This window comes from Corythoichthys intestinalis, chromosome 4 (genome assembly GCF_030265065.1).
Source record: "Corythoichthys intestinalis isolate RoL2023-P3 chromosome 4, ASM3026506v1, whole genome shotgun sequence".
Taxonomy (NCBI): Eukaryota; Metazoa; Chordata; class Actinopteri; order Syngnathiformes; family Syngnathidae; genus Corythoichthys; species Corythoichthys intestinalis.
Genome location: NC_080398.1, coordinates 16172391 through 16197684, shown reverse-complemented (window position 1 = coordinate 16197684; position 25294 = coordinate 16172391). Strand labels below are relative to the sequence as shown.

Sequence of the window (25294 nt, the reverse complement as noted above, 5' to 3'; positions counted from 1 at the left end):
GGCAGCGCTAAAGAGCCACATACGGCTGTCAAAACACGGCTTAACTTATTGGTGGCTGTTGCCTGTGATAAACATCCAATCGGACATTATCCCCTTAAAAGGTCAATGCCAGCTATCCAATTTCAAATGGACTTGACGTCTAAATCTGTCAATGGCAGTGAATTAAATGGTGTTATGGTAAATGGTGTTATACTTATATAGCGCTTTTCCACCTTTCAAGGCGCTCAAAGCGCTTTACACTATCTCGCCATTCACCTACTGGTGACACAGCAAGTGAACTGTCATTTCATATGGGTACACGTTCAAAGTGAAATGAGGACAAACTATGACAACTGAATGCAGAAATAACACATTAAATAAAATGTCACAATTGGAATAATACTTGGTCTGTAGCTATTGAATATTTTATTAATCGAGTATTCTACTGAAAATTTCATCGATTAATCAGATCAAACTTTTTCAAGTTAAAGGGTAATTATAAATATATATGAGAAAACAAGACATTTCACCTGATATTGAATAATTTTTAGACATTGTCTTTATTTTACATGTACATTGTTGAAAACAGCCAACAATTGCATCTCAGATGGGAATAGGAAAAAAACCAACACCAAATTCACTGCTTTCAGTCAAAAAAACTTAAGATCTTATTTTTTAAAATCTTATTTCTTACCTAAAAATGTCATCATGCTTGATAATACACATCACCTAAAAGTTAGGTATTTTCCCCACGTTTCAATTGATTTTCCATCCGAGGTACAATAACGTTAATCTTATTAATTAGCTCTACGTTAACTTAATTTTACCTTGTCTGGGGTATCGCTCCTCCGCTCACCGGGTAAATGGGGTGCCTTCGGTGGAGCTGCAGCATTGAGGACGTGCTGTAGTGGTATACAAGCACTGTTTTAAAGTGAATACATGAAACAGTGTTGCCTTGGTGTCAAGCTAGAATTGCTCCCACATTTTCTGCTTTTTCTTAGTGCATTTGACTTAGCTTTCATCGGCGTCTTCGTCGTTACCTCTATATTCATGCATGGTTGAAATCAAATGCCGCTGCATTCTTTTTGTAGGCACATGGCGTCAGCGTGTTATGCCTCATTAAGAGTAGTCCAGGCAAACCGCAATCCTGAGAGCTGGCAAAATTTAACGATTCCTCGAGGCGGAGAAAATTCCTCAATCAGTTTTTTAAATCGAGTTATTTGAATTATTCGAGTAATCGTTTCAGCTCTAAATATTTCACCTACAATATTTGTAAATATAAAAAATATATATTTTATACGGCTAGTACAGTGGTAATGGATTTCTCACGCTGCTCTTCAAGCTACTTTACTGCGCAATGCTTGTAACATCAATGTAAACGCAAGAACCCCTGAAATTCTTTATCGGCAATCTGCAACCCACCCAAATAGGGTCCGACTCACCAGTTAAGAGTAACGGACCTACTAAAGTACATTTGATGAGGGGAAAAAGCAGTACAGTGCACAGTGGAGGTGCATGCTATTATACTTTAATGAGCATTTTTTTAACCAAATAAACTTAACAATAAGACCTACTCACAGCAATGTACTTATATAGCATAGAGCTCCAGCATGTAGTCTTTGGGCACGATTCCTATATTTCCATTTTTCTCTCCAACCCACCAACCATAGCTTTGGTACTCCTGAAGGAAGAGAAATACATAAATAATTTCAGATGGCGGATGAGATGATGGCAAGATAAAAAAAAACACAATAAACAACTATATCTCCACTTATTCCCTCCTGAAAATCAGTTTGAAGAACATGAACATATAGTCTGACTTCAAGACCACATTGTTTCAATGTTATATTGCATTTAGAACTGCCCAGCAATCAACAAAATGAAATCAAATAGCGATTACAGTTTTTCATTGTTGAAATAGTGTCAATAAACATTTTACCTTTCAAGCATTCAATGTAACATTTTGCCTTTGCGTAAATGCTGGATATTGCTAAGGACAGCAAGTTATACTTATTGTCCATTTAACGACTACAGGTCAAGATGCTTGGAATTTGTTACTTGAGCAGACCACTTGCATTCAAGGTGCAAAAATTAAATGAACAATAAATGATTTTTAAAATGAATTATAAACTCATTACATATAACTACTGTGTTACCAGAAAGAACTAGTCACTAAAAGTAAAGTAATAAAATATAAAAATCTGTGCAAACCCCAGCAAAATGCATCTTGGGAAACGTGATTGCATTGTCATGTCCTATGATTGCTTGCCTGTATTTGTAATGCTATGATCGTCCCCTAGTAGCTCTTTGGAGTAACTACTGTAAACGTGATTTAATTGTGAATGATTCCTTTTATTTAATTATGGACATTTTGGCTCATTTCAATTTATATCATTTTTGTGGGACATTTATTTTCAATAACTTAAGTTGTTCTCTTATTTGTCACAGAATGTTTATTTTATTTGGAAAACCTTGAAGTCCTTACATTTATCATTATTAAAGCATCCAGTGGGGCATCACAATACAATTAGCAAAAACACGTTAAGTGCACAACCACATATACGGGTATCTGTTTGATATCGGTATCGAATTTTTGGAGTTGGGCAGGATCGGTATATCGGCTAAAAAGTCATTATTGGACAACACTAGTTGCATTGTATTCTGCTCACCATTATTTATCATCATAACATTTCCTGCTGACCGTCTGACTGTACACACATTAACTTTAATGTATGCAAAAGACATCGCGTTTGAATCTGTTACGGCGCAGGCAAGGCAAAAGTTTCTCTGAGTGGCTGCTAGCATCGCAAGCAGAATGGAGGACACTGTGGAGAGGCGTCTCGCCTCTCTCTTTGACCAAGAGCCTGACCTCACATCAAAGTCTTGGCCAGGATATAAATCAGCAACGGGAGCTACACAAAAGGGAGGAACAGAAACCTGCGCAGTGTCTGAAAGCCAGACCTGACCACATCTGTCTCCGCTTATTGAGTGAATGTTTTTGTGTAATCCAAGAAACAAAACCAAAATTCATTATTCTCCCATTCCTTTGTTTCTCGGCTGCTGAACAGCAGCGCCATCGCTGAATGGATTCAAAGAAAATCTGTGGCTCATTTGGGAATGCTGAGCTACCGTTTTTCTCGGTTCAAACATGTATTGTATTGATTGAATATATTGGACTTTTTCTACAAGAAGATTAAATGCGTGCCACAGTGTTCCCAGCATGCATCCAATCCGATTGCTGTGGCGTCATCGCTGTGTGACTCACAGCTCCGCGGGGTACCATATTTACATGATATCGAGGGATTGCTATTACAGTATAAGCTAGGATGCATTAGTGCGCCGTCCTCAATTCCTTTTGTTTTATGCATTTTAGCTCTTTATCTCGCGGCATTCATCTACTATTTATAGTCATTAAAGTCTACTCAGAGTTTCAATAGCATTGGTTGTTGTATTGCTGTGTACTGTCTATTTGGATGACAGAGAAATATGAAATAACACAATATCATTAACACGAAGAAAAAAAAAAGCTGCAGCTATCGATTATTTTAGAAGTCCATTAAACTATCAACTAGTTAGTTCGAATAATCAAGTAATCGGATTAGGAACAAATAATGCGTTGTAAATACATTTTAGAAGATTTAAAACAAAGGCTTGCTAAAATTGTACTTTCAAAAGAGCATTAAATGCGAACACAAAATAAAATTCCGGAGTGTTTCTTCAAAGTATGCAGAATTGCACTTTCATTGAAAAATAAATTAAAATACCTGAGCTCAGCCACAAACAGTATAAAATAAATAAATAAATAAATAAATGAGGATCTAAGTACGACAAAAGAACAACTGGCTAACTTGCATAGCTAAAGTATGCTAACTTAAATGCTATAACATGCTAACGATTTTTAACAATGCCCTGAACTAATCATTCAAACACATATTCCCCCCCAAAAAAACGGCTAAATATACCTTTAAACTAAATTATGAATGTAATGAAAAAACATGTTAGAGCAAACAAAAACTTGGCTTATGTTGGTCTTAACAGGGAGCAGCTGGATTCAGCCATGTTAAATGAGTTATGACATATTCACTGCTGCCACTAGGGGGCAGTGTGTCCACCTAAATCAATAACCCTAAATGCAAACACTTTCGAAACAAACCATAACAATGCAACTCTTAATTAAACGAAGACTCAAAGCAGCAAAATTTTAAGCTTTAGGCTTTTTGTCTCATCAAATTACTCGAGTTAATCGATTATTCGTTGCAGCCCTAAAAACACGGTATACCTACTTTTGACCATGCCCAGATTGTAAACTTTAATGCGATCCGATTAAAACCGTGATAATGATTTTACATTGTAAAAATAACACAATTATTACAACCCTCCATGTCACAGGCATTGTATTTGCTTGTCACGTGATAAAAGTGACATTTTACCACAAGCCACTTGGTAATAACAGATGAGAGTGACCCATGGGTGTGTGCACATAACAGCTTCCTGACACAAGCCTTTGAAAATGGCAACACCTCATTGTGCAGTTCTGGCTAACAAATAAGTCGTGCTTGAGTGGGTGCGGGTCACAACATGAGAGAGAAAGAGAGACAAACGACTAATGGCGCCCTTCACTGGCTACACACACTTCAACACACAGAAGCCTTGGTGAGCAAGTGAATGCAAAAGAAACAATCAGTGCATCTGTTTACAAGCACATATTGTACAGTATGTGTTAAGGAGTGGGTTAATATAGGTTACAGTAACATCTCGCAGCACCAGCATTATGCTGGGACAGTGTTTACATTTTATCAGCCATTCCAGCCACTTAAAGGAAGTGAGACGTTACTTTTCTCCATTAGGTTTATGTGCTGTGACTTGAACTGGGAAGGAGGAGGGAGCGGCTGCTCGGTGCAGCATATCTGGACAAAACCCCCCTCCGTCCTCAGCCACAGTCGGGCACTATAATCCACACTCAGACCCAACTGGGGGGTCCCGCAGCTGTAACACTACGGCTATTTCTGAGCTGAGGAATGGGGGAGGGACGAAAAGGAGAATTGGGGAGGGGAGGGTGTTAGAGGAACGAGGAGTCGGCTGTCCCTCCTGCTGCAGCCCAGACAGGTTTTATGGTCATTGCCCTCGCAGTAGGCCACAACCCCCAACACCAAGGTTCCATCTAATGGCGCTGGCAGTCCGAGTGAAAGGGCAACTTGATTCTTGGCCCTTTTCCACACACAAAGAGAAGAGTCGTAAACAAGCATTTGGTCATTGAGCACTAGAACGTCTTTCTGCTTTGTTTCATTTCATTCCTCACGCCAGTGAAAGGGACATTATTCATTTTGTTGATCAACATCAATGATCATACTAAGAAATTCCGACTTCATGAAAATGTGACACTGTCTCTTATGGAAAAATAGACAATAATGAACATTAAAATGAATCATTGAGTGGTTCAGCTATTATTATTGTGTGTATTTATGATGGTTGTAGAGTGCAGTGGTGGAGAACTGCGCTTAATCATACTGCACTTTATCATTTCTTTTTTTGTTTAGTGACATATTAGAAACATACTGGCGTAATGCAGTAACATCTTGAACTAGAGTTCATTAGATTGTATAAATTCACCTAATTTTATAGGTGTATCCACATTGTGACTGGCAGTTAAAGATGATTTTTTTTTGATTCAATACAAATCTGTTTTATTACATTCTGATTTTTATATATCCTTGACTCTTTTCAATGACTGCACGCAATGGCCACTAGATGGCAGGCTAGACTACAAAAATAACCTGGAAAGCTGTCATCAAACTGCAACATGGCCCAGGAACTCATTCGTTTCCAATGATAACATATCACACATTGGATTCAAACCACTTTCCTTATTTGCAAACAAAAATGTGGTGAATGTCACATAACAAAGTCCAATTCTAGTTACAAGGATTTTTTCAGAATAAAAATGCTCCTGTTTTGTGCAAGTAATTAAAAAAAGTCCTGTCAGTCCTCCACACCCTCCAGCTAGTTGACAAGCTTAGGAAATTGAACGTCCACTACACGTCCTCGCCTGCTCTGAATAGCGTGTCAGACTGTGCCTTGGCTTCCTGAGAACACACATTCCCATTTGGCGAGGTGAGTGAGACGTCTGATAGGTGTGTGGGCCGAAGGCAGCAGCGGAAGCACGCTGAGGCGGCCCAGATGGACGTGATGGAACGGCGCACCGAGCCAACAGCACTAAAACAGTTTCCGTCGTGACACATCTAATCCCCATCAGACAGCCAGAGGCTGACTCCGGCACAGTCGGCCTCCAGCTCCAGGCACCGGGCCAGGTGCTGCCAGTAAAGGATATCAAGAGCCAGTTCCTCTCAGGGCCTTGGAATAACTTTGTTCAGGTGGTCCTGGCTCAGCAGCACCTCGCTCAACATTGCTGTTGAGTTTGCGCATTAAGAAAAATATCGACATTCAAGGTTTTAGACAAGGCAGGTTTTCATTACCTTGCTCAGTATATAAATGGTGTCCCCACGCTTGAAGGAGAGTTCATCTGGGTGGTCCCCAACACAGTCCCATAAGCCCTGGTAGTAGTTTTTGTAGTCTTTGCCAGTGTCTAGATAGATCATAATCATGTAGAAAACAAAATAAGAAAATTGGGCATTTCCAGTTTAGTATTTTACATGTGAAGGAAACAAAAATGCCTTATCTATCCCTCATGGTAAAAGGAAGTTGGTTAACATACTGTAGTTGCATACATGTAAAACTTCCCCTGCAAATGTCACTTCTTCTTTCCAACAAAAGTATAGCGCTTATTGATTGTTTAGGGCCACCTGATGGCATTTTCTTCCATTCAATTTGGCATTTTATATCTAAAACAGAGCAATGATTCAATTGGGAAATGAGTGCATATAAATAAGACTTTTCCCGTAATCCTGATAGTGCTGTTTTGTCAGCCCCTAGTTTGTCATCCAAACAGCCCAGTGTGCGTGGCACTCATGGGCCAATTTTTTAATTGGGCTTTGGGCCTCTTGAGCGTAACCCAAAAGTGACAAGGAAAATGTGTGACAGGACCACGAAAAAGCATCCAAGTCATTCTATTGATCTACAACGCTGCGTCTGCTAGATAGCCAAAAAGTTTATTTCAGTTGTAAAGTTTTATCATGAATCACAAATGATTTGTGTTGCCTCAGCAATTTCTAACAGCTGCGCTGAGGCAAATTGGAATTATACAAAATCACATCAGATAAGAGTACCTCGCTATGCCCAACATTTTTTTCTTCCACACAGAACTGCTCCTGCTTTAATTTTTTCACATTTAGTGAAAGTTGCAAGAAAAAAAACGTCCACATTGAATGATTTGTTCATCACACCAAAGGCGTAGGTTTGCATTGGACGGCAGGGACAAAACACTACCAACTTCAGGATGCTCAAATTGTCCCCACCAACTTTTAAGCAACCATTTTCGCGTTATATAATGCCTTCGGTTATATAGGCCATTATTAAGTGAATTACTTTTATTACATTCAGACTTACATGTACCTCTTTTCACTTGCTGAATGTGCGGGTCCATTTTTTTCCGCCTAAATGCACATTTGATTGGCTGATGACTTGACCTACTCCCCACCCCCACCCTTCACAAACACACACATACAGATACACAGACATTAGATATTAGGGATATTAGACATTTTTTTCAGCCAGCAGAAGCAACTGTAAGAAATGTAAAAAGACGTCAATGTTGTGGAAGTGGGGAACACACCACTATTTTTGCTATTAAAAGTCCGACCTGCATCAGAGTTAGCATAACATTAAACTGTGCGAACTTGCTAACCTGCAAAACTCAAGTAGGTAACTGCTTAGAGAGAAGTGTCCTCCTGTATGTGAATTCTACTGTTAACGTTTATTAAACTGAGAAATGTAGTGAACCGAGGTTTCCGCCCAACTCCCCAGTTTTCTTTATTTTATTTATGTGGTCTTAAAGCAGCCCGCAGGAGCGTTCTTTTTTTTTTTTTTTTTTTTTTTTTTTTTTTGAGTTGGCTATGCTTGTGGACAAAAGCGGTAGTGTTTTACCTGAAGGACGGCTCCATTTTATTTATTTTTGTTATTCCCTGAGAAAATAGTTTTTTTCAGCTCCATTTAATTTCTTGATTTAGACAATATTGAGTAGTCCTTGGACAAATGCATATTTTTTGCATTCCTGGATAGTTAAGAGATGATTAACAAGTGTGTATTTATTGTGTATGTTAATATAATTTAAATTTAAATAATGCAATTTTTGCTCATAAAATCTGGACATTTTCCTGGAAGTTCTCAAAATGTTTCTTTAGTAATTCCAAAAAAAAAAAAAAGGGTTAAATTGAACAGCGTAGGCTGAACCAAAACACATAAAAGTTAGTATAAGTCAGTAAAGAGTTATTTTGCATTGATCATTAAGAATGGCCCGTACACAGCAAAAAGTGTACATAGAGGCAGTGTTGTTAATAATGGCGTTAGAATATAACGGCGTTACTAACGGCGTTATTTTCTTCAGTAGTGAGTAATCTAATTAATTACTTTTCTCATTTTAGCAACGCCGTTACCGTTACTAAGGTGGGAAAGGCGTGCGTTACTATGTTGGTTGACTGACGCGAGAAAAGTCTGAGAAAGACAGACTCACGGAGACGAGAGAGCAGAGCAGGAGTGGGGAGGAGGCAAGGGAGGGTGACGCCGTTGCAAACGCGATGCTACTAGGTGGCTCCAATAATACCTGACTGTAGCCGATAGCCTACAAACTACACCCACATGATGTTTCGGTAGATATCACATATATACAGAACTACAGTAGATGCAAATGACAGACACGGCTGCATTAGCAACATGTATAATAAAGAACTAGATGCGTTAGTAAACAGCCGCCATCTTAAAGCAGTAGACTTTCCAGGAAGGCTCCGTTGTAGAGAACCTTCCTAGCGTTCCTAAGTAACTTTTTATCTAAAATGCTCCTAGATCGGCATAATCTTGACTTAAATCGATCTTTAAATGATGAAACCGTTTTAAAACTTACACATGTCGAAAGTAGACAGAAGGGAACTAATGCAATAACGGGAGCAATTTTAACAACTTTAACGGTTGATTCACAACATTAAATGACTTCCACACATAGCAAAGGTTACTATCTAGTTATCGCAATATCCGCAATACCCCTGTGTCTCTAGTTATGTTTAGGGTAAAGAATTGGGCTAGGGTCAATTGTCCCAAAAACCCTTTAAACTTCACATTGTGTGACCTGTTTTTTGTTGTTGTTTTTTTTTTTGAGAAAAAAAAAAACATGAAAATTATCACCAGTTACTTTGACAAGTAACTAATTACTCTAACATTCAGGTAACTGAGTTACTAACGCAATTACTTTTTGGGTGAAGTAATTTGTGACTGTATTTAATTACTTTTTTAAAGTAAGATTAACAACACTGCATGCAGGTTATGCCATATCGTCCCTATCAATGTTGAGACCAAACCTACGCCTTTGCATCACACCAATTGTGCACTTCGGAGGTTGCACTGTGTAATTACATGACCGATATCATTCAGTACAGTAGTAGACGACTAAAGTGATTTATAAACAATATCGTCGTTTTGTGTGACACGATATCATTACCTGGTAGCACCTCGTAGATGTCTGCATCTGGTGCAAGTCCCACATCATCATACATTAGCTGTTCCACTTCCACCTTCTCCACCTCTTCATCCTCTTCTTCTTCTTGAATGATACCACATTTATCTAGAGATATTTGGGAAAAAAATAGGATCAGTTTCAGTTTATTTTTGCTGAGGCCATAATTGGTAGTAGCTGTATGCCAAACCTTTCAAAACAAGGTCGATACATTTCACCCATTCCTTTGCCTCTTTTGCCGATGATGCACAGAACTAGTGTAAGGAAAGGTAAAAATATGGCCGTCAGAAACAAATTATTCATGTTGCAGTTACCATAAATAAACATTGCATTCATGAATCAAAAAAAATGCTCCACAAGCAAGATATTTTCATGTTGGAACATACACATTTTAATAAAAATATGCAAGGCGGAGACATTGAGAAAGGAGCAATGTCAAATGAATGAATACATTTGCAGAAGAAAAATGAATTACATGCAGACATGCACTCACACACACATATTGACAAAACAGCATAGTCAATATACCTGATAGTCTCGCTTATCTGGAGCTGAGATCTCAAAACAAAAGTCCTTCTTAGAGTCTTTCCTGAAGCTGTTGTTCATTTTTACATGGTAGCCGTCAATGCCAAACTCGCCTTTCTGCTGCTTGTCTGTTACACAGCGACATCACTGTCAACATTGTCGAACCACAACCACTCTGTATGATTCTTAATTCGAAGAGAATGTAGGGTTATAGTCCAGTGTTGTTTTTGGCAGCCCTTTTCATTTTCTTCTTAGTCTTTTGGATGATAATACCTATTGGTTTTAGTCATATTTTGGTCATTTCAAAATGTGTTTGTCTTCGTTTAGTTTTTGTTGACGAAAACTCAGGACTAATTTTGTCTCGTTTTAGTTGACATTTGCTAAAAATGTTTTCGTCTGTAATGCTAACTTGGTGATAATACACACTAAGCAGGAAAATGGTACATTCATCAATGAATAATACCCACCTAGACGCCACAACCTGTAAGTAAAAAAAGTTGTCCGAGAGTTTAAGAGGACGCTCGTCGCGCGAACGCAAATGCTATGCTAACGCTACAAGTTACATTTCGTGTGTGATGATCACTCAGCACATGCAGCGATCCAACGCCAGATTTAGGTTGAAAAAGTACGAAAGCTGTATCACATACAGACAGGAAGGATTGTCTCAGGAGTGATTTGTTAGAGGATTCAAGGTAATTATTATTTTTTTCGTACCATGCATGCATTTTGAACATGAAAAAGATCAAGGGGAGAAATTAACCGCTACGGCATTGGCGTTATAATTTGCAATATTTACGTAAAATAAATGCTAACTGCCAGTTTTTTTTTTTTTGTTTTTTTTTTTGCTTTTAACAAAGAATCGAGACCGTTTTACATCCATATCTATAACGAATTCAGGGGGTTAAGCATTTATTCACAAGAATTTTCAACGTAAGAAGCTCTTTGTGGTGATAAGGCGGCACCACAGTGGCATAAAGACTAGCAGCACATTCGACATATTTACGTAAAATAAATGCATACTGCCCTTTTTTTTTTTTTGCTTTTAACCAGGAATCGAGACTGTTTTACGTCCATATCTATAAAGAATTCAGGGATTTAAGCATTTATTCACAATAATTTCCAAGGTAAAAAGGTTTTTGTCTGTTTCCACTCGTTGAGCTTTGACGGAGATGCTAGGACACTTAATGACACCTGTCATTAATTCATTCATCTTCATGACAGATGTCATGTCATCTGTCATTATAAGAAACATTCAGATAAGGTGTTACTAAAAATCGAATGACACCAATACCTTTTTCGTGGCCATAATAGTAGAAGGTGCGATAGCTTAGCGCACACCATCTCTTCTGCCACTCCTGGCCAAAAAAACTATGATCTGTTGAGACAAAAACAACTTGAAAGAATTGACAACACATTTTTTGTCTTATGTGAGGATGAATGAGACATTACTTGATTTTGTATTCATCAAAATCCTGGCAAACATAATTCAAATACAAGTGTAGGCACAGCTATAACAATTTATGAAATGTAAAATGTATAAATGATTTTTATTGTGTTAATGTTGTGCAGATGTACCGCTAAAAAAACATGTTTCAAATGTGTATTCTATTAGGAGACCACACACCCTTCCTTCGTTTCTCCAGGTATCCTGACATGAGAATAGACTGCAGGTCTTGCGCTGCTATTGGTGGAGACTGCTGGTAACCTGAAAGAGAGTTATGAGCATTGGAAAATGTTCACTAGTAAAACAACGACAGATGGGCTCTAACTCGAGGCTGACATCTACAATCGGATGATGCCTGTCAAAAAGTTGCGTAGCATCCATTGGGGAACATTTTGCTTCGTCAGTGTGCTGTGCAACTTCAATGCAAATGTTCAACTGCTGTGTCAAAGTTGCTTTGTGAGAAAGAGACGCTATAAAAGTGGCAGCTGCTTATTGGCCATAAACCCTCACCCCCAGAATTGCCACTTCACTTGGACTTCCCTGACACTTTATTTTGAAATGTGAATAGACAGCCATCATTGGCTACAATTTTAGGTACACCTGCATAAGTCAGAGAAATATAATGGGGCTCAATTCCCAATAAGTATGTCAAAATCAATTAAGAGTACTGTAACTAAAGAATAATAAGACTAGAGATGTCCTGATCCAATATTTGGATCGGATCGAATGCCGATATGAGCAAAAAAATGCGCATTGGTATCGGATTGGCCAACACGGAAAAATTTCGATCCAGACTTCCGATCCAGTTTTTTTGAAAGCCCAGTCCGTGTTTTCCAGCGTACCGATTTACATAATCCATTTCAGTTTTTGCTTCGGTTTCCCTAAAATCCGGTCCGCATTTTACAGCAAACCTTCAACACACTACATTACCGTCTCCCAATTTACCGAGAGACTTTATCAGTAAAAATGTCAGCTGTGTGGGATCATTTCACCTTAAAGGACGACAAAGACGAAGAGGCAGAGTGCAACATATGCCACAATAAAGTCAAGCATGGTGGTAAAGCTATAAGAAGTTTTAATACAACCAATCTAATCAAGCATTAAGCGAAATACCACCACAAACAACATAAGGAGTATCATGTTAAGAAAACCGAAGACAAAAAGAAAGGTCCTACGCAACTAACACTGGCAGAAACTTTTGCTATGCGTGACAAACTGGCACTCGACAGTCCCAAAGCCCAGGGAATAACAAGAGTCATTGCCGAAGAATTCATTCTGGATGACGAGCCATTATCTCTCATGAGTAAAGATGCACCATTAAACACTTAGAACCACAGTACAACATGCCCATCTGTCATTACATCCTTGAGCGATTTGGCCGTGGAAGATTCGAGAACGATTCACAAACATCTAAATTCCGATTATTGAAATATGTCGGGTAAAGCGGAACTAATACACAGCGCGGTCTTCGGGACGCAATGAGAAACGGACCGCATTGCGTCCCGAGAGTAAACATCATGCTTCTCATAGACCCGGGTAATGCCAATGCTCAACTCACGGCTTTAGCTCAACTAATGCCGCTGGATAAAAAACACAAGAATACCTGACTGCTGCTGACAGCTGCTACAAACTACGTCAACATCGTTTTACTGTAGATAATAGATATCATATGTATATAGAACTAGATGCAAAACGACAGACTGGACGGCGTTAGCCACACGTAAGTATGGAAAACTAGATGTGTTAGTAAACGGCCGCCATCTTAAAGCAGGAGACTTCCCTAGTAGGCAGTTGTGAACCTTCCAAGCGAACCTAATTAACTTTTTATCTAAAATACTCCTAAATTGGCAAAATCTTGACTTGAATCTATCTTCAAAACAGTTTTAAAACTTTCACATGTCGAAAGTAGACAGAAGGGAAATTATGGAATAACGGGAGCAATTTTAACAACTTTAACAGTTGATTCGCAAAATTAAATGAATTGAATGTAGTTTAAAGCTGCTGATACAGAATGGGGACTTGAGTATTTTATTTACTGTTTTAAAATGTTAAGTTGATACTGAAATAGTCGTTTATTTAAACCTCAGAGGCTTTTTATACAATTATTGTAACTAATGCACAAAACATTAAGAGCATCTAATAGCTTGGTGGGTTTGTGGGATTTTCCACTGAGGTTGTTAGTGTGTTTTGCTTTTTTAAGACAGTTTACAATTTTATTAGCACGTTTTACTGACTGACTATGCTATTTCTGTTTGTTATTTATAATGTTTTGTGTTTGTCACTGAATAAACAGGTCAGTTTCTTGTTACCAACCGTTGTGTGTTATTCAAACTCACCTAATTCAGCTGGCTAGTTGTTATCAAGAGTACTAAAACCCTTTTCAACATGAGTCTGACAACTAAGTAAGGAGGCTAAATAACTTTAAACTTTAATACATACTCAGATAGGCTGGTATCGGTATCGGCCAGTATCGGTATCGGATCGGAAGTGCAAAACAATATCGGTATCGGATCGGAAGTGCAAAAACCTGGATCGGGACATCCCTAAATAAGACTCAAATAAAAGTTAAAAGTCTTCCAAATAATTTCACTCACAGCTTACCATATTGTGGCTCACTTTGCACAGTTTCATAGAAGCACAGATTTTTAAATTTCACATTTTCATGTTTATTTGATCATGTTTCAGTGGAGTGAAAGTTTCTGATGTGAGAGTTTTTTCATAACACATTGGTTGCGATTGACAGTGTTAAATGTCCATTCTGAAAAGGGAGGAGGATCATTCACTACTAACCCACCCAGTAAAAATGGATTGGACATTTATCACAGCAAATGGTAGTGGTAGTTAAGGCGAATGAAACTTTCTTTTACACTTGCGATCAAGAGCCACTACGCAAAAACCTAAGAAAGTGTTGGAATAACAAAATATAATAGAAATTATGAAAATAAAGTGCAAAGGGATATAGCGAGGAGATTGTCAGATTGAAAGGCTTTTCGTCGTGGATTCTACACCTGGGATGGGTGACAAATAATAATAATAATAATTGATCAGAGCATCTTGTCTCTCTATCAGCCTCCCTCTCTGTGCACCAGCAGCAATATACAGTGGGGCAAATAAGTATTTAGTCAACCACCAATTGTGCAAGTTCTCCTACTTGAAAAGATTAGAGAGGCCTGTAATTGTCAACATGGGTAAACCTCAACCAGGAGAGACAGAATGTGGGAAAAAAACCAGAAAATCACATTGTTTGATTTTTAAAGAATTTATTTCCAAATTAGAGTGGAAAATAAGTATTTGGTCACCTACAAACAAGCAAGATTTCTGGCTGTCAAAGAGGTCTAACTTCTTCTAACGAGGTCTAACGAGGCTCCACTCGTTACCTGTATTAATGGCACCTGTTTTAACTCATTATCGGTATAAAAGACTCTTGTCCACAATCTCAGTCAGTCACAGTCCAAATTCCACTATGGCCAAGACCAAAGAGCTGTCAAAGGACACCAGAGACAAAATTGTAGACCTGCACCAGGCTGGGAAGACTGAATCTGCAATAGGTCAAACGCTTGGTGTAAAGAAATCAACTGTGGGAGCAATTATTAGAAAATGGAAGACATACAAGACCACTGATAATCTCCCTCAATCTGGGGCTCCATGTAAGATCTCACCCCGTGGCGTCAAAATGATAACAAGAACGGTGAGCAAAAATCCCAGAACCACACGGAGGGGCCTAGTGAATGCCCTACAGAGAACTGGGACCACAGTAACAAAGGCTACTATCAGTAACACAATGAACCGCCAGGGACTCAAATACTGCACTGCCAGACGTGTCCCCCTGCTGAAGAAAGTACACGTCCAGGCCCGTTTGCGGTTCGCTAGAGAGCATTTGGATGATCTAGAAGAGGACTGGGAGAATCTGTTATGGTCAGATGAAACCAAAATAGAACTTTTTGGTAGAAACACAGGTTCTCGTGTTTGGAGGAGAAAGAATACTGAATTGCATCCGAAGAACACCATACCCACTGTGAAGCATAGGGGTGGAAACATCATGCTTTGGGGCTGTTTTTCTGCAAAGGGGCCAGAACGACTGATCCGTGTAAAGGAAAGAATGAATGGGGTCATGTATCGAGAGGTTTTGAGTGAAAATCTCCTTTCATCAGCAAGGGCATTGAAGATGAGACGTGGCTGGGTCTTTCAGCATGACAATGATCCTAAACACACAGCCAGGGCAACAAAGGAGTGGTTTCGTAAGAAGCATTTCAAGGTCCGGGAGTTGCCTAGCCAGTCTCCAGATCTGAACCCCATAGAAAATCTGTGGACGGAGTTGAAAGTCCGTGTTGCACAACGACATCCCCAAAACATCACTGCTCTAGAGGAGATCTGCATGGAGGAATGGGCCAAAATACCATCAACAGTGTGTGAAAAGCTTCTGAAGTTACAAAAAACGTTTGGCCTCCGTTATTGCCAACAAAGGGTACATAACAAAGTATTGAGATGAACTTTTGGTACTGACCAAATACTTATTTTCCACCATGATTTGCAAATAAAGTCTTTAAAAATGAAACAATGCGATTTCTGGGGGGGGGGGGGGGGGGGGGGGGGTCACATTCTGCCTCTCATGGTTGAGGTTTACTCGTGTTGACAATTACAGGCCTCTCTAATATTTTCAAGTGGGAGAACTTGCACAATTAGTGGTTGACTAAATACTTATTTGCCCCACTGTAACTCTATCTTTATGGCGACCCACAAATTCAAGCAGCGCACGAGTGAGTCTCTCTCTCTGACACACACAATTTAGCCACTTAGCTTAGCTTATTTGCTACTTCTACAGCACTTTTGATTCAAGATTGTTATTTTTGATTTGATTTTGTTTCAAAAGTTTTGAAACAGGTCTTAAATTACTTTGGCATTTCTTTCAGTAAAAGACAATAAAAGTAAAGTAGATGAAGTGAACTGACCAGGGTTTGTTTTTCCGGTCCCGCCCACTTCCTCTGGATAGCAGTCCTGCTGTTGTAGCCTCAAACTCTTTGTGTTCGTTCACATGTTTCGTCTTAAAATGTTTTATCAGGTTCGAGGTATTGAAACTGGCTTATTTAACTCCACCTCTCGAAACTTTCAGGCCGCAAATCTTGCATGCAGCCATTCATAGATTTTATAATTGTATTGACGGCCAGCCACTGCGAAACGCCTTCAAGCAGGGGGCCAGGCATCCCACAATCCGCTTCAGTTATTCGCAGTCGGTCACAGCGACACATGCAGCATTCAACGCCGGATTTAGGATAAAAGTACGAAAACTGTACCGCATACAAACAGGAAGGATTGTCTCGCCAACAATGCAGGCCGCCAATTTATCGGCCCGGCGCCCCATGTCCCGTCAATACGTTATGAAGTCTATGAGCCACTGTACTCGACGGAGTTTCTATGCTGAAATATTTCCAGATCGCCGAAATTTCTACTCCTGGTTTGTTTTTCCTCCATATGAAAAAGCTACACCGGCATTGGTTAAGAGCATCTATTGGCCCGCTCTCATTGGTCTGGAGCAGGCAAATAGCAGGCAAAGTGATAATGTGTCATCACACAACACTCAGTGCAGTAAGTCTCAGGAGAAGGAAGGCTGCATTCAAGTGATACCAGCAAATGGGATCGGCGCCCTATTTGCTGGTACTCGCTGATACCGATACCACCATTTTAGTGCCGTATCGCCCCCCACCCCGCCGATGCTGGTATCGGTATCGGTGCAACATTAGCGCAATCAAGTGAGAACTGACGGCGGCATGGAGCTGCCAGACCGCAGTTGTGAGCAGCCGGTATGTTTTGTCCTGTTTTTGACATAGTGTGTGAGCAACGCAGTTAACATGGAGATTGGCAGATTCATACCGAAGACGCGCCCAGTATAATTTGGCCTTTAGGAGTTTGTTCTAAACAATGTTGATAGGAATATTTTATTTATTTCTTTAAAATTGCCACAGTGACTGAATTCACAAGAATGCTGCACTGTCTTCGGTAAAGCTGAAGAGAAAAAATCCAAAGAGCAGTCGGCAAATTTGTAGCGATTCTTAACACTTTTTTTACCTATTCATCACCACGGATTTATTCTGTTGTTTACAATATATATATATTTTTTATATATGTCCATTTTATTTTATATTGATTGACTTGTCTTTATATTGTTGAAAGATTCACTGTAAGTTAATATTGTATTCAATATGGCCCTGAAAATAAAAAAGTTTTATTTTTTTGACAGTTTGTGTGCACGTTTGTTTTTTTTAATGTACTGGCAAGAACCGTTTAAGCACCGGAACATTTAAAAACAGCAGTGAGTAGTAACCAATATCAGATAAACTCCATCAACCCTTGTTCCAACTGAGAATTGCACGCCTTATTTTCACTTCATTATTTCTGCCATGCTTCAATTAAATGAGTGTTTGCTTCTGTGTGGTGCTGCAGTGACTTTGAATGCTGTCATGTGACAGCCTGGCACTGTTTGATTGGTGAAAGCGGCTTTGTTGGATTGGTGAAATAGTCACGTGATAGCACTCGAGGCAAGGAATTCTTAGATGAACCAAAATTAAATAAATTGCACAAGCAGTGATAGCAGCAAATCAAAGTAGAGAAGAGAATGTATTTGAACATAATAGGTGTAAAAGTAGAATTTCTTTTATACTGCACACGGGAAGAATTGAGAAGCATATTGGGTTACATCTACTCTACATTTTGTCATTTATTTATTTCCTCAGACTCAGTACTTCAGTGTCTCTGCGCGCAATAAAACACCCTTCTGCAGTGAAACAGGTGGCGGGAAAAGTAGTTAAGCTCTCAAATGTCTTCCCAAATTGTGTTGCCAAGTTACAAATGGAATGTCTCCTTCACTGTGACACTTCAAGTCACTTTGTTTAAAGGAACAACTCGCCTCTAACAAGTGGCACCTTGGCAAATAGCTTTTACCCTCATAGGTCTCCTCCTCCCTGTCGGTGCGATCAGACTGCAGCGAGCCTCCTTCGTTGTTGCTGCTGTCCACCTCCTCTCCATTATCACCTGAGTCCTCCCCACCTGAAGGAGGAGCGCTGGTTGGTCAATCTGATTGCACAACAAAGGAAAAACCAGCACCGACATTCATGTTTTTGTCATTGAGCAACGGTATCAAACTTCCTTTTACTTGCAGGAAACGTGGTGGTCATGGTTGCCCTCAGGAAGCGGTTAGAATGGTGAAACCACATACTGTAAGTGTACTGTATAATCGATAGGTGTCAGAATGGTAAACCAGAAATAACTATTAAAGTAATAAATATATCATTACAGTGTATTTGTGCAGGGAAACTCATGTGTCTGGAGCATAAGGTAGTTAGAATTCTTGTAATTTTACCGTTGCCTATCAAAATCAATAATCAGCCAACCTATATATCAGGGTTCACTAAATCCAGACCTCGGTGCCACTTTTCCTGTCGTGTTTTCCACGTCTCTCTCCCCTAACACACCTGAATCAAATGATTATGTGTTTTCCGAAATTTCCGGGTTCGCGGTGAGTCAGCAACCAGCACACTTTTGCTCAATAGACGATGTTTATTGATTAAAAAATGCAGAATAAATGAGATTTATTGATTACAATCCCACAAGAGCAAGCAACAAGTATCAAACAAGTGGTAACGATGACGTTAGATCTAGTTTGTCAATCCCAGAATCCCCGCGTTACCGTTGCAGCACAACAAAATGTTCCTTAACGATGAAAATCACTTACCGTTGACAAATGAGCGGGGAGCCAAACGCTCCGGCAAAGCGGCGAAGGAACAAAGCCAAGCGACCCATAAGTAATCCTCTGGCAGACTTCCGGGGAGTTGGGGGAATCTCCCGACTCTAATAGGCACGTCTGACGCGGGGACACGGGTGGCCACTCCCTGCCCCCACGAAAACGCACCACCCGAACTCGTGAGACCCCCCCCCCACAAGGGTATGAGATTCCCTCCTAACTATGGGACTCAAGAGCGCGTACTATGGTGCAAAACAAGTTATCTCGTGAGATTCCCTCCTAACTATGGGACCCAAGGTGAAAAACAATAGAAGTTGTTACAATGTAGGTCACAGAAGCAATCATACATCACAAAGGCATAATGTGCTAATGTTAAGGCATCACATAATATTTTCCCCCATCATTATGCCATCAGCAACCTCTCCAGAAGCCTGATAATGATCCTGATTATTTTGATTCAGGTGTGTTGGAGGAGGGAGACATGGAAAACACGACAGGAAAAGTGGCACCGAGGTCCGGATTTAGTGAACCCTGCTATATATTATATCTATAGATATTTGGAAATTTGAGGTATATCGGTAACGGACTTTCTTTTTTATTCGACTCGCCGATATGAAAAAAATCGATTTAAAAGTGGGTTATTTTGGCTCTGATGCAGCCGCGCCTCTCTCTCCTCCACTGGTATTCACCACGTCCTCTGATTGGTTAAATGGTAATGGTTACACAAGTTACACTAGTATTGAGCCTTTCCACCTTTTTAAAGCCATCAACGTGCTTTACACTATATCCTCATCTACCTACCGGTGATGCAGCACCAGGAGTAACCTGGGTTTTAGTATCTTGCTAAAGGAAACTTAGACGAGGTAATTCGTGTGGCGAATCGAACAAACTCGACTACTCTACCACTGAACCACGCCACCCCCTTTTATTAGCTGTATTTGTGTAATTCAATAAACATGCTTTAAGAATTTCAATGGAGTTCAGTGTGTGCATTATTCAATTTTTTAACGCCAATTTTCACACTTTTACTAAAAATTAATATCGGCTAATATGTAATAATCGACTTTTTCAGAATGTCTGTAAAGAATTAGATGGCAAGTGATTCACTTCCTGAACTGATCTGAAATGATGGCAAGATTTAGTGTTGCTTCGCCAGATTTGTTTGTTTGTTTGTTTGTTTGTTTGTTTGTTTGTTTGTTTGTTTGTTTGTTTGTTTGTTTGTTTGCCCATAAAAGAAAATGCTAATTATTCCAGCAAAACATTTAGTTACAAAATTTTGATGTCCTGTACAGAGACAACTGCAAGACTACTTGAAGTGAAGAAGCTACTTCAAAAAGGGACAGACTTGAAATTCAACCAGTTGCTAAAATATTTGGTTTAGTTGTCTTGCAGAACTTTAGTAAAAAAAAAAAAAAACAATGGCTTTCCCACCGACAGTGCTATGTCCATTTCAGCATCAAAAGAGTATGCTTATTCTGTTAATCCAAGTCAAGGAAATATCCATTAGCCAATCCCTCGATAATTTCAACTAAATCTGAATGTTCACCACTCCTATTTGTTAATCAATATAGTAGACATGTGCCGATTACCAGTTTCAAGGTATACCGTGTTATAAAAACGTCAAGGTTTCAAAACCGCAAAAATTTTCCATCATACTGTCCTTAAGCTATTAGCTATTTTTTATGTCCCAAAAATGCATGGAGAAATCCATCGCTTGCAGCTGCAAGGCTCAACCCTCCCCCACCGGTTGTTGCTCAGTGTCAGTGAGTAAGCTGCGCTACATGATGGCTGGAGGAGGTAAAACCCCTGACCTTTTCCCCCATCAAAGAAAACAAAATCGCTGGTATGGGAATAATTTGGCTACAGAAAAGTTACCAACGGCCGCAGCTTAAAGTAGGAGAGCCAACCGACATGTTAAACATGTTTGTGGAGGGTGGCTGCCGACGAGGCAATACCTCGAATATGATTTCGCATTCTTCAAAATTAAAGGTTAGTAAACACTGTCATGAACATTTCCCACCGGCTACGAGAGTTAACTTCAGCGTGTTTAGTGTGTCTAGCAGGGGTAAAACGTGTTTTTTTCTCTCTGGCAACCGTCTGTGTTGAGAAAGAGAGTGTGTGCATAATGTAAACATGATGCAAGTCATACACACGTGCTTTTTATGGAAAATAATTATTTTATTTCTGACGGTAATGTTGAGCTGAGGCTGTAGGTTTAGGCTCACCTAAGGATTGCATTTATTTTAATTTGATTTAGAACTGTTTGTTTTTTAAATTTATTTTAACTTTATACTTATGTTCTAATTTGATATGTTTTGAAAAAAAATCCTTTTCATTGGACTTTTTTTTTAAACCCAGATATCTCAAAGTAACACATTTTAGAGCTGTAATGGCGTACCGCAAGCAACATGCCTTTTTTGCTCATTAATATTCATGATGTTAGCAATTGTGGCTAGGCGGGTCAACCTCCCGTTTGTCCCTAACAGTAAATGAATGGAAATAGTGTACGAACGAGATGTTTACTAAGCTAAACCTACCAATTCTGTCTGAAAATGACGTCCCCGGTGCTAAATTCACTGGTACAGATGTGGAAGGACATACAAATGTTCAGTTAAAGAGATGGCTTGAGTGTCGAGGGCTGAAAAAGACAAGCCGAACTGATCCAGAGTTAGCTTTTTTATCGACACGTTTTTCTTGTGTGCATTGCCTTACGCCACTGACAATGACATTCTCCTGTTCCAACAAATCTACCCTTTACCACCATATGCCCTGTCTTTCTTATATATTATATACCATTTGTCCTACTTCTGTGACCTTTCTTGGGGGCAATTTACATTGCTATTCTTGTGTAGTGATCGCAAATGCTACTCAGAGACAGCCAACGAACACTTTTAATTTTTTCACCTTTTTCAACCTTAATAACAAATCCTAATTCTATAATTTATTTACACGTCCCCTTTCTAAACTTTTTTTTTTTTTTACAAAACAAAAGGTAACACTGGCAGTCAGATACCATTTTATTTTTTTTCAGGTCATTCATTGTCAGACAGAAGCAGCACGGCAAAACGCTACGCTAAAAATTAAGTAAAAATATCAAAATGGCTTACCCCTTCGTCCTCTGAAGACCATGGCCCCCAACAAAATGTTTACTGCATACGACATGTGAATGGCTTCACCTTGTTGGCGTTAAACCGGTCTTTTAGACATCCGTGCGGGTTGATTTATTCTTCACATTTTTTCCTCCGAATTTTTGGTTTCGGGAAACGTATGAAGAAAACATCCTTCATATATCGTAATGTCTAGAGTCGTTTCTACAAGTTCCATAGCAGCAAAGTTTGATCGGCATGTTCTTTTTTGAAAGCTTACCGGAGAAAACAAGCAGAAATAACATGGTTTGTATGTGAGGGCGTGTCGATAATGTCCCACCTTCGCCTTACGATGGCGACGTCACGTTCGTGTGGTACGCTATTGCAATACCGTGATTCCGTGAAACCGTGATATTTATCATACAGTCAGAATATCATACCAGCACATGCATACAGTTTAGCAATTCTAACGAAACCATGGTATTAATGTCTCAAGCTAGTTTGAAATCAAGTCAAGGAAAATTGCAATGAGCTGTCAAAAGCCATATTAAAAGACTTGGAAAGTTTGAGTTTGACACCAGAAATAAAATAGTTGTCATTCGCAGATCAAAATTATTTTAGGAGAAGAAATACATATCTTTAGACAGAAGTGTGACTCCATTGAATGTGGGATGGCATTCAAATCACTCATACTTGTAAGAATGGAAATGATAAAGGCAACTTACATTTTTCCTTGAAATCATATGGGAAACTGTTGTGAAGAAAGTTTTATTAGTGTCACAGATATGTAGACAGAAACATATATAGAGACTGGATTCATACCCCAATTTGACCTCTTTAATCCGTTTAATGAAGGTTTCCCTCTTATCTTTGGCCTTCTTGCTCAGATTTTCTCCTTTTAGGCAGTCGCAGAGAAAAATCTCAAAGTCTAAACAAGAAGGAAAAATAGATATATTTCTCCCTCAAATGAACACTAGTGCATGTTCGATGGGACGGGAAAGTCACAGAAGGTAAATCATCTTTGCTTCCTCTTTTTAGAAGTGGCAGATGGAGAAGTGGGTTTATTCTCAATTCACAAGTCGCAAAACGACCAAAAAAAATAAGTCTAGCAAGTGGTCTTAAGCGAGTATTTTACCTGAAATGAGCGCGGTGATCTCCTCTGGGACGGCTTGCATTGTTGTTGTTGTTTTCAGCAGCACGAGTACCGTTGAAAGTAGAGGTCACGTGATGCGGAAGTAATGACGAACAGAACCAACGCGGAAGTAAACCGCGCGTTATTTATTAGCGGACACGCGCACGCACGCGCACTGACGTTTATGGGCGCAGCGGCCTTTCTGTGTATGCAGACGATATACGAGACAGCTACTGCCTACTTGATGCTTTAATGGGGCTTGACGCACTATTAAAGTCACAGCACAATAGCATTGTCATATTTTACATTGATTCTTGATAATATCACACTGGGTTCTTGGCACATGTCACGAATGGAGGTGAAAGGGAATGTTTGCTTTATGGTGTTTATGTCAACATTGTAAATCCAAACTGGGATTATTGATAGGCAGAAAGGTGTTTCCTCCTTAGATAGCAGTAACATCTCCCACAGCATCAATAAATGCTATGTGTAGTTTACAACATTGTAAATCTGCAAGGCAAAGTTTGCTCTGTTTTGGTTACGCCCTCTAACTGCAAGAAAGAAAATGGGAAAAATTTAAAGTTTTTAAATATGATACATTTGCAAACTACAATTTCATGGAATTTTTCAAACAATTGAAATTGAATTTTCAATTTCCTCCTTTTCACGGGCAACATCAGTGCCTGTTGTGCAATAACGATCAAGCAATAATGTTTCATCGCATAAAATCTCAAGGTGTCAGATGATGTTGACACGCCGTTGTCTAAATTTGTTTGCTTTATGGTTTTCCTGGGGCGCCCTGGCTTCCTCCAACAACATACAAAAACATGTTCGGGTCATCAAAGACACTAAATTATCTGTATAATGCTTACTTGTCTATATGTTCCCTGCAATTAGATCGCAACCAGTCAAAGGAGTACCCCGCCTACAAACCAAAGTCAGTTAAAATATGTTTAAACTCACCCTGCACAACCCTACCCTATTGAGGCAAGTAAAAAATGGAAGATAGGTTTATTTTTGTGGTTGTAGTTAACATTTGGTTACGTCAAAGAAACTATTGTTCAATATACAGTTTATATTTTGAAATTCAAGTTGATTTGAACAAGTGTCACAGTGTAAATACATCCATTTATTTGCCACAAAATGTCAAATTATTGGTGTTGGGTAGAAACCTGTGTCTAATTTGTTGTTTGTTTGTGTAATATGTTGATCCATATTTTTTCAGGAATCTTTATATACTGTCAGTTCTCAGTTTGTTTACATGGAGCAAAATGTAGTTGACAATAACAAAAAAAACGTGTTTAGCTACATTAACTTTAAAAAACTGACATGTTTGTCCTGCTGCAATCAAGGAATGCGCCTCCCTGTTTTATTGCTTGTATAGGCGTGTCAAATGTCAATCATTCAATAATCATCTTGTGACAGGCAGGTTTCATCATACAGTCCAGGTGAAGAGACCAAGCCTTTGAACTAACCTCAATGTGACCTCATTGTCATTGTACATCTGAGGAGATGGGAGGAACCACAGGCGTGCAGTCAACCTCCTTATTTTCCTGCCCTTTGACTTTGTTAGTGAGCCTGATAATAATTAAATGCAATTGTAATTATTTATATTTTGCCTTACTAAAATAATTTTTTAACATCTAGCTTTATCTGCAAATTCTCTGTGTCCTTTCAAAACATGACCCCCTCCTGACCCGGCAGTTGTTCTTCCCAGCTTCAAGAGGAAAGGAGAGACAGCTTGACCTTTAACCTATGTACTGCTCAGGAATCC

At 39.2% G+C, this 25294-nt stretch overlaps 1 protein-coding gene across 2 annotated transcripts; it reads right to left on the bottom strand.

Moving 5' to 3' along the window:
* Positions 1-1490: 1490 nt before the first annotated feature.
* skap2 (src kinase associated phosphoprotein 2) lies at positions 1491-23643 on the bottom strand. Of its 2 annotated transcripts, none has more exons than XM_057833296.1 (11): positions 23524-23643; positions 23211-23316; positions 23114-23139; positions 18504-18608; positions 11748-11828; positions 11415-11498; positions 10127-10251; positions 9789-9852; positions 9584-9706; positions 6453-6562; positions 1491-1660 (listed from the first exon to the last, which is right to left on the bottom strand). In XM_057833296.1, the coding sequence occupies exons 1-11, from the start codon at positions 23561-23563 to the stop codon at positions 1568-1570; spliced, it is 957 nt and encodes a 318-aa protein (XP_057689279.1). In that variant the 5' UTR covers positions 23564-23643; the 3' UTR covers positions 1491-1567. The 2 variants fall into 2 exon arrangements, with proteins under 2 accessions (XP_057689279.1, XP_057689280.1); XM_057833297.1 differs by lacking the exon at positions 1491-1660 and adding an exon at positions 1935-6385.
* Between the last annotated feature and the right edge of the window lie 1651 nt (positions 23644-25294).

Coding starts and splice junctions, on each gene's coding strand:
- skap2 (XM_057833296.1), bottom strand. CDS start 23,563: ATGCAAGCCGTCCCAGAGGAGATCACCGCGCTCATTTCAG. Junction 9,853..10,126: donor CAGATAAGCGAGACTATCAG/GTATATTGACTA, acceptor TCCTTACACTAG/TTCTGTGCATCATCGGCAAA. Junction 9,707..9,788: donor TATCGACCTTGTTTTGAAAG/GTTTGGCATACA, acceptor AAATATCTCTAG/ATAAATGTGGTATCATTCAA.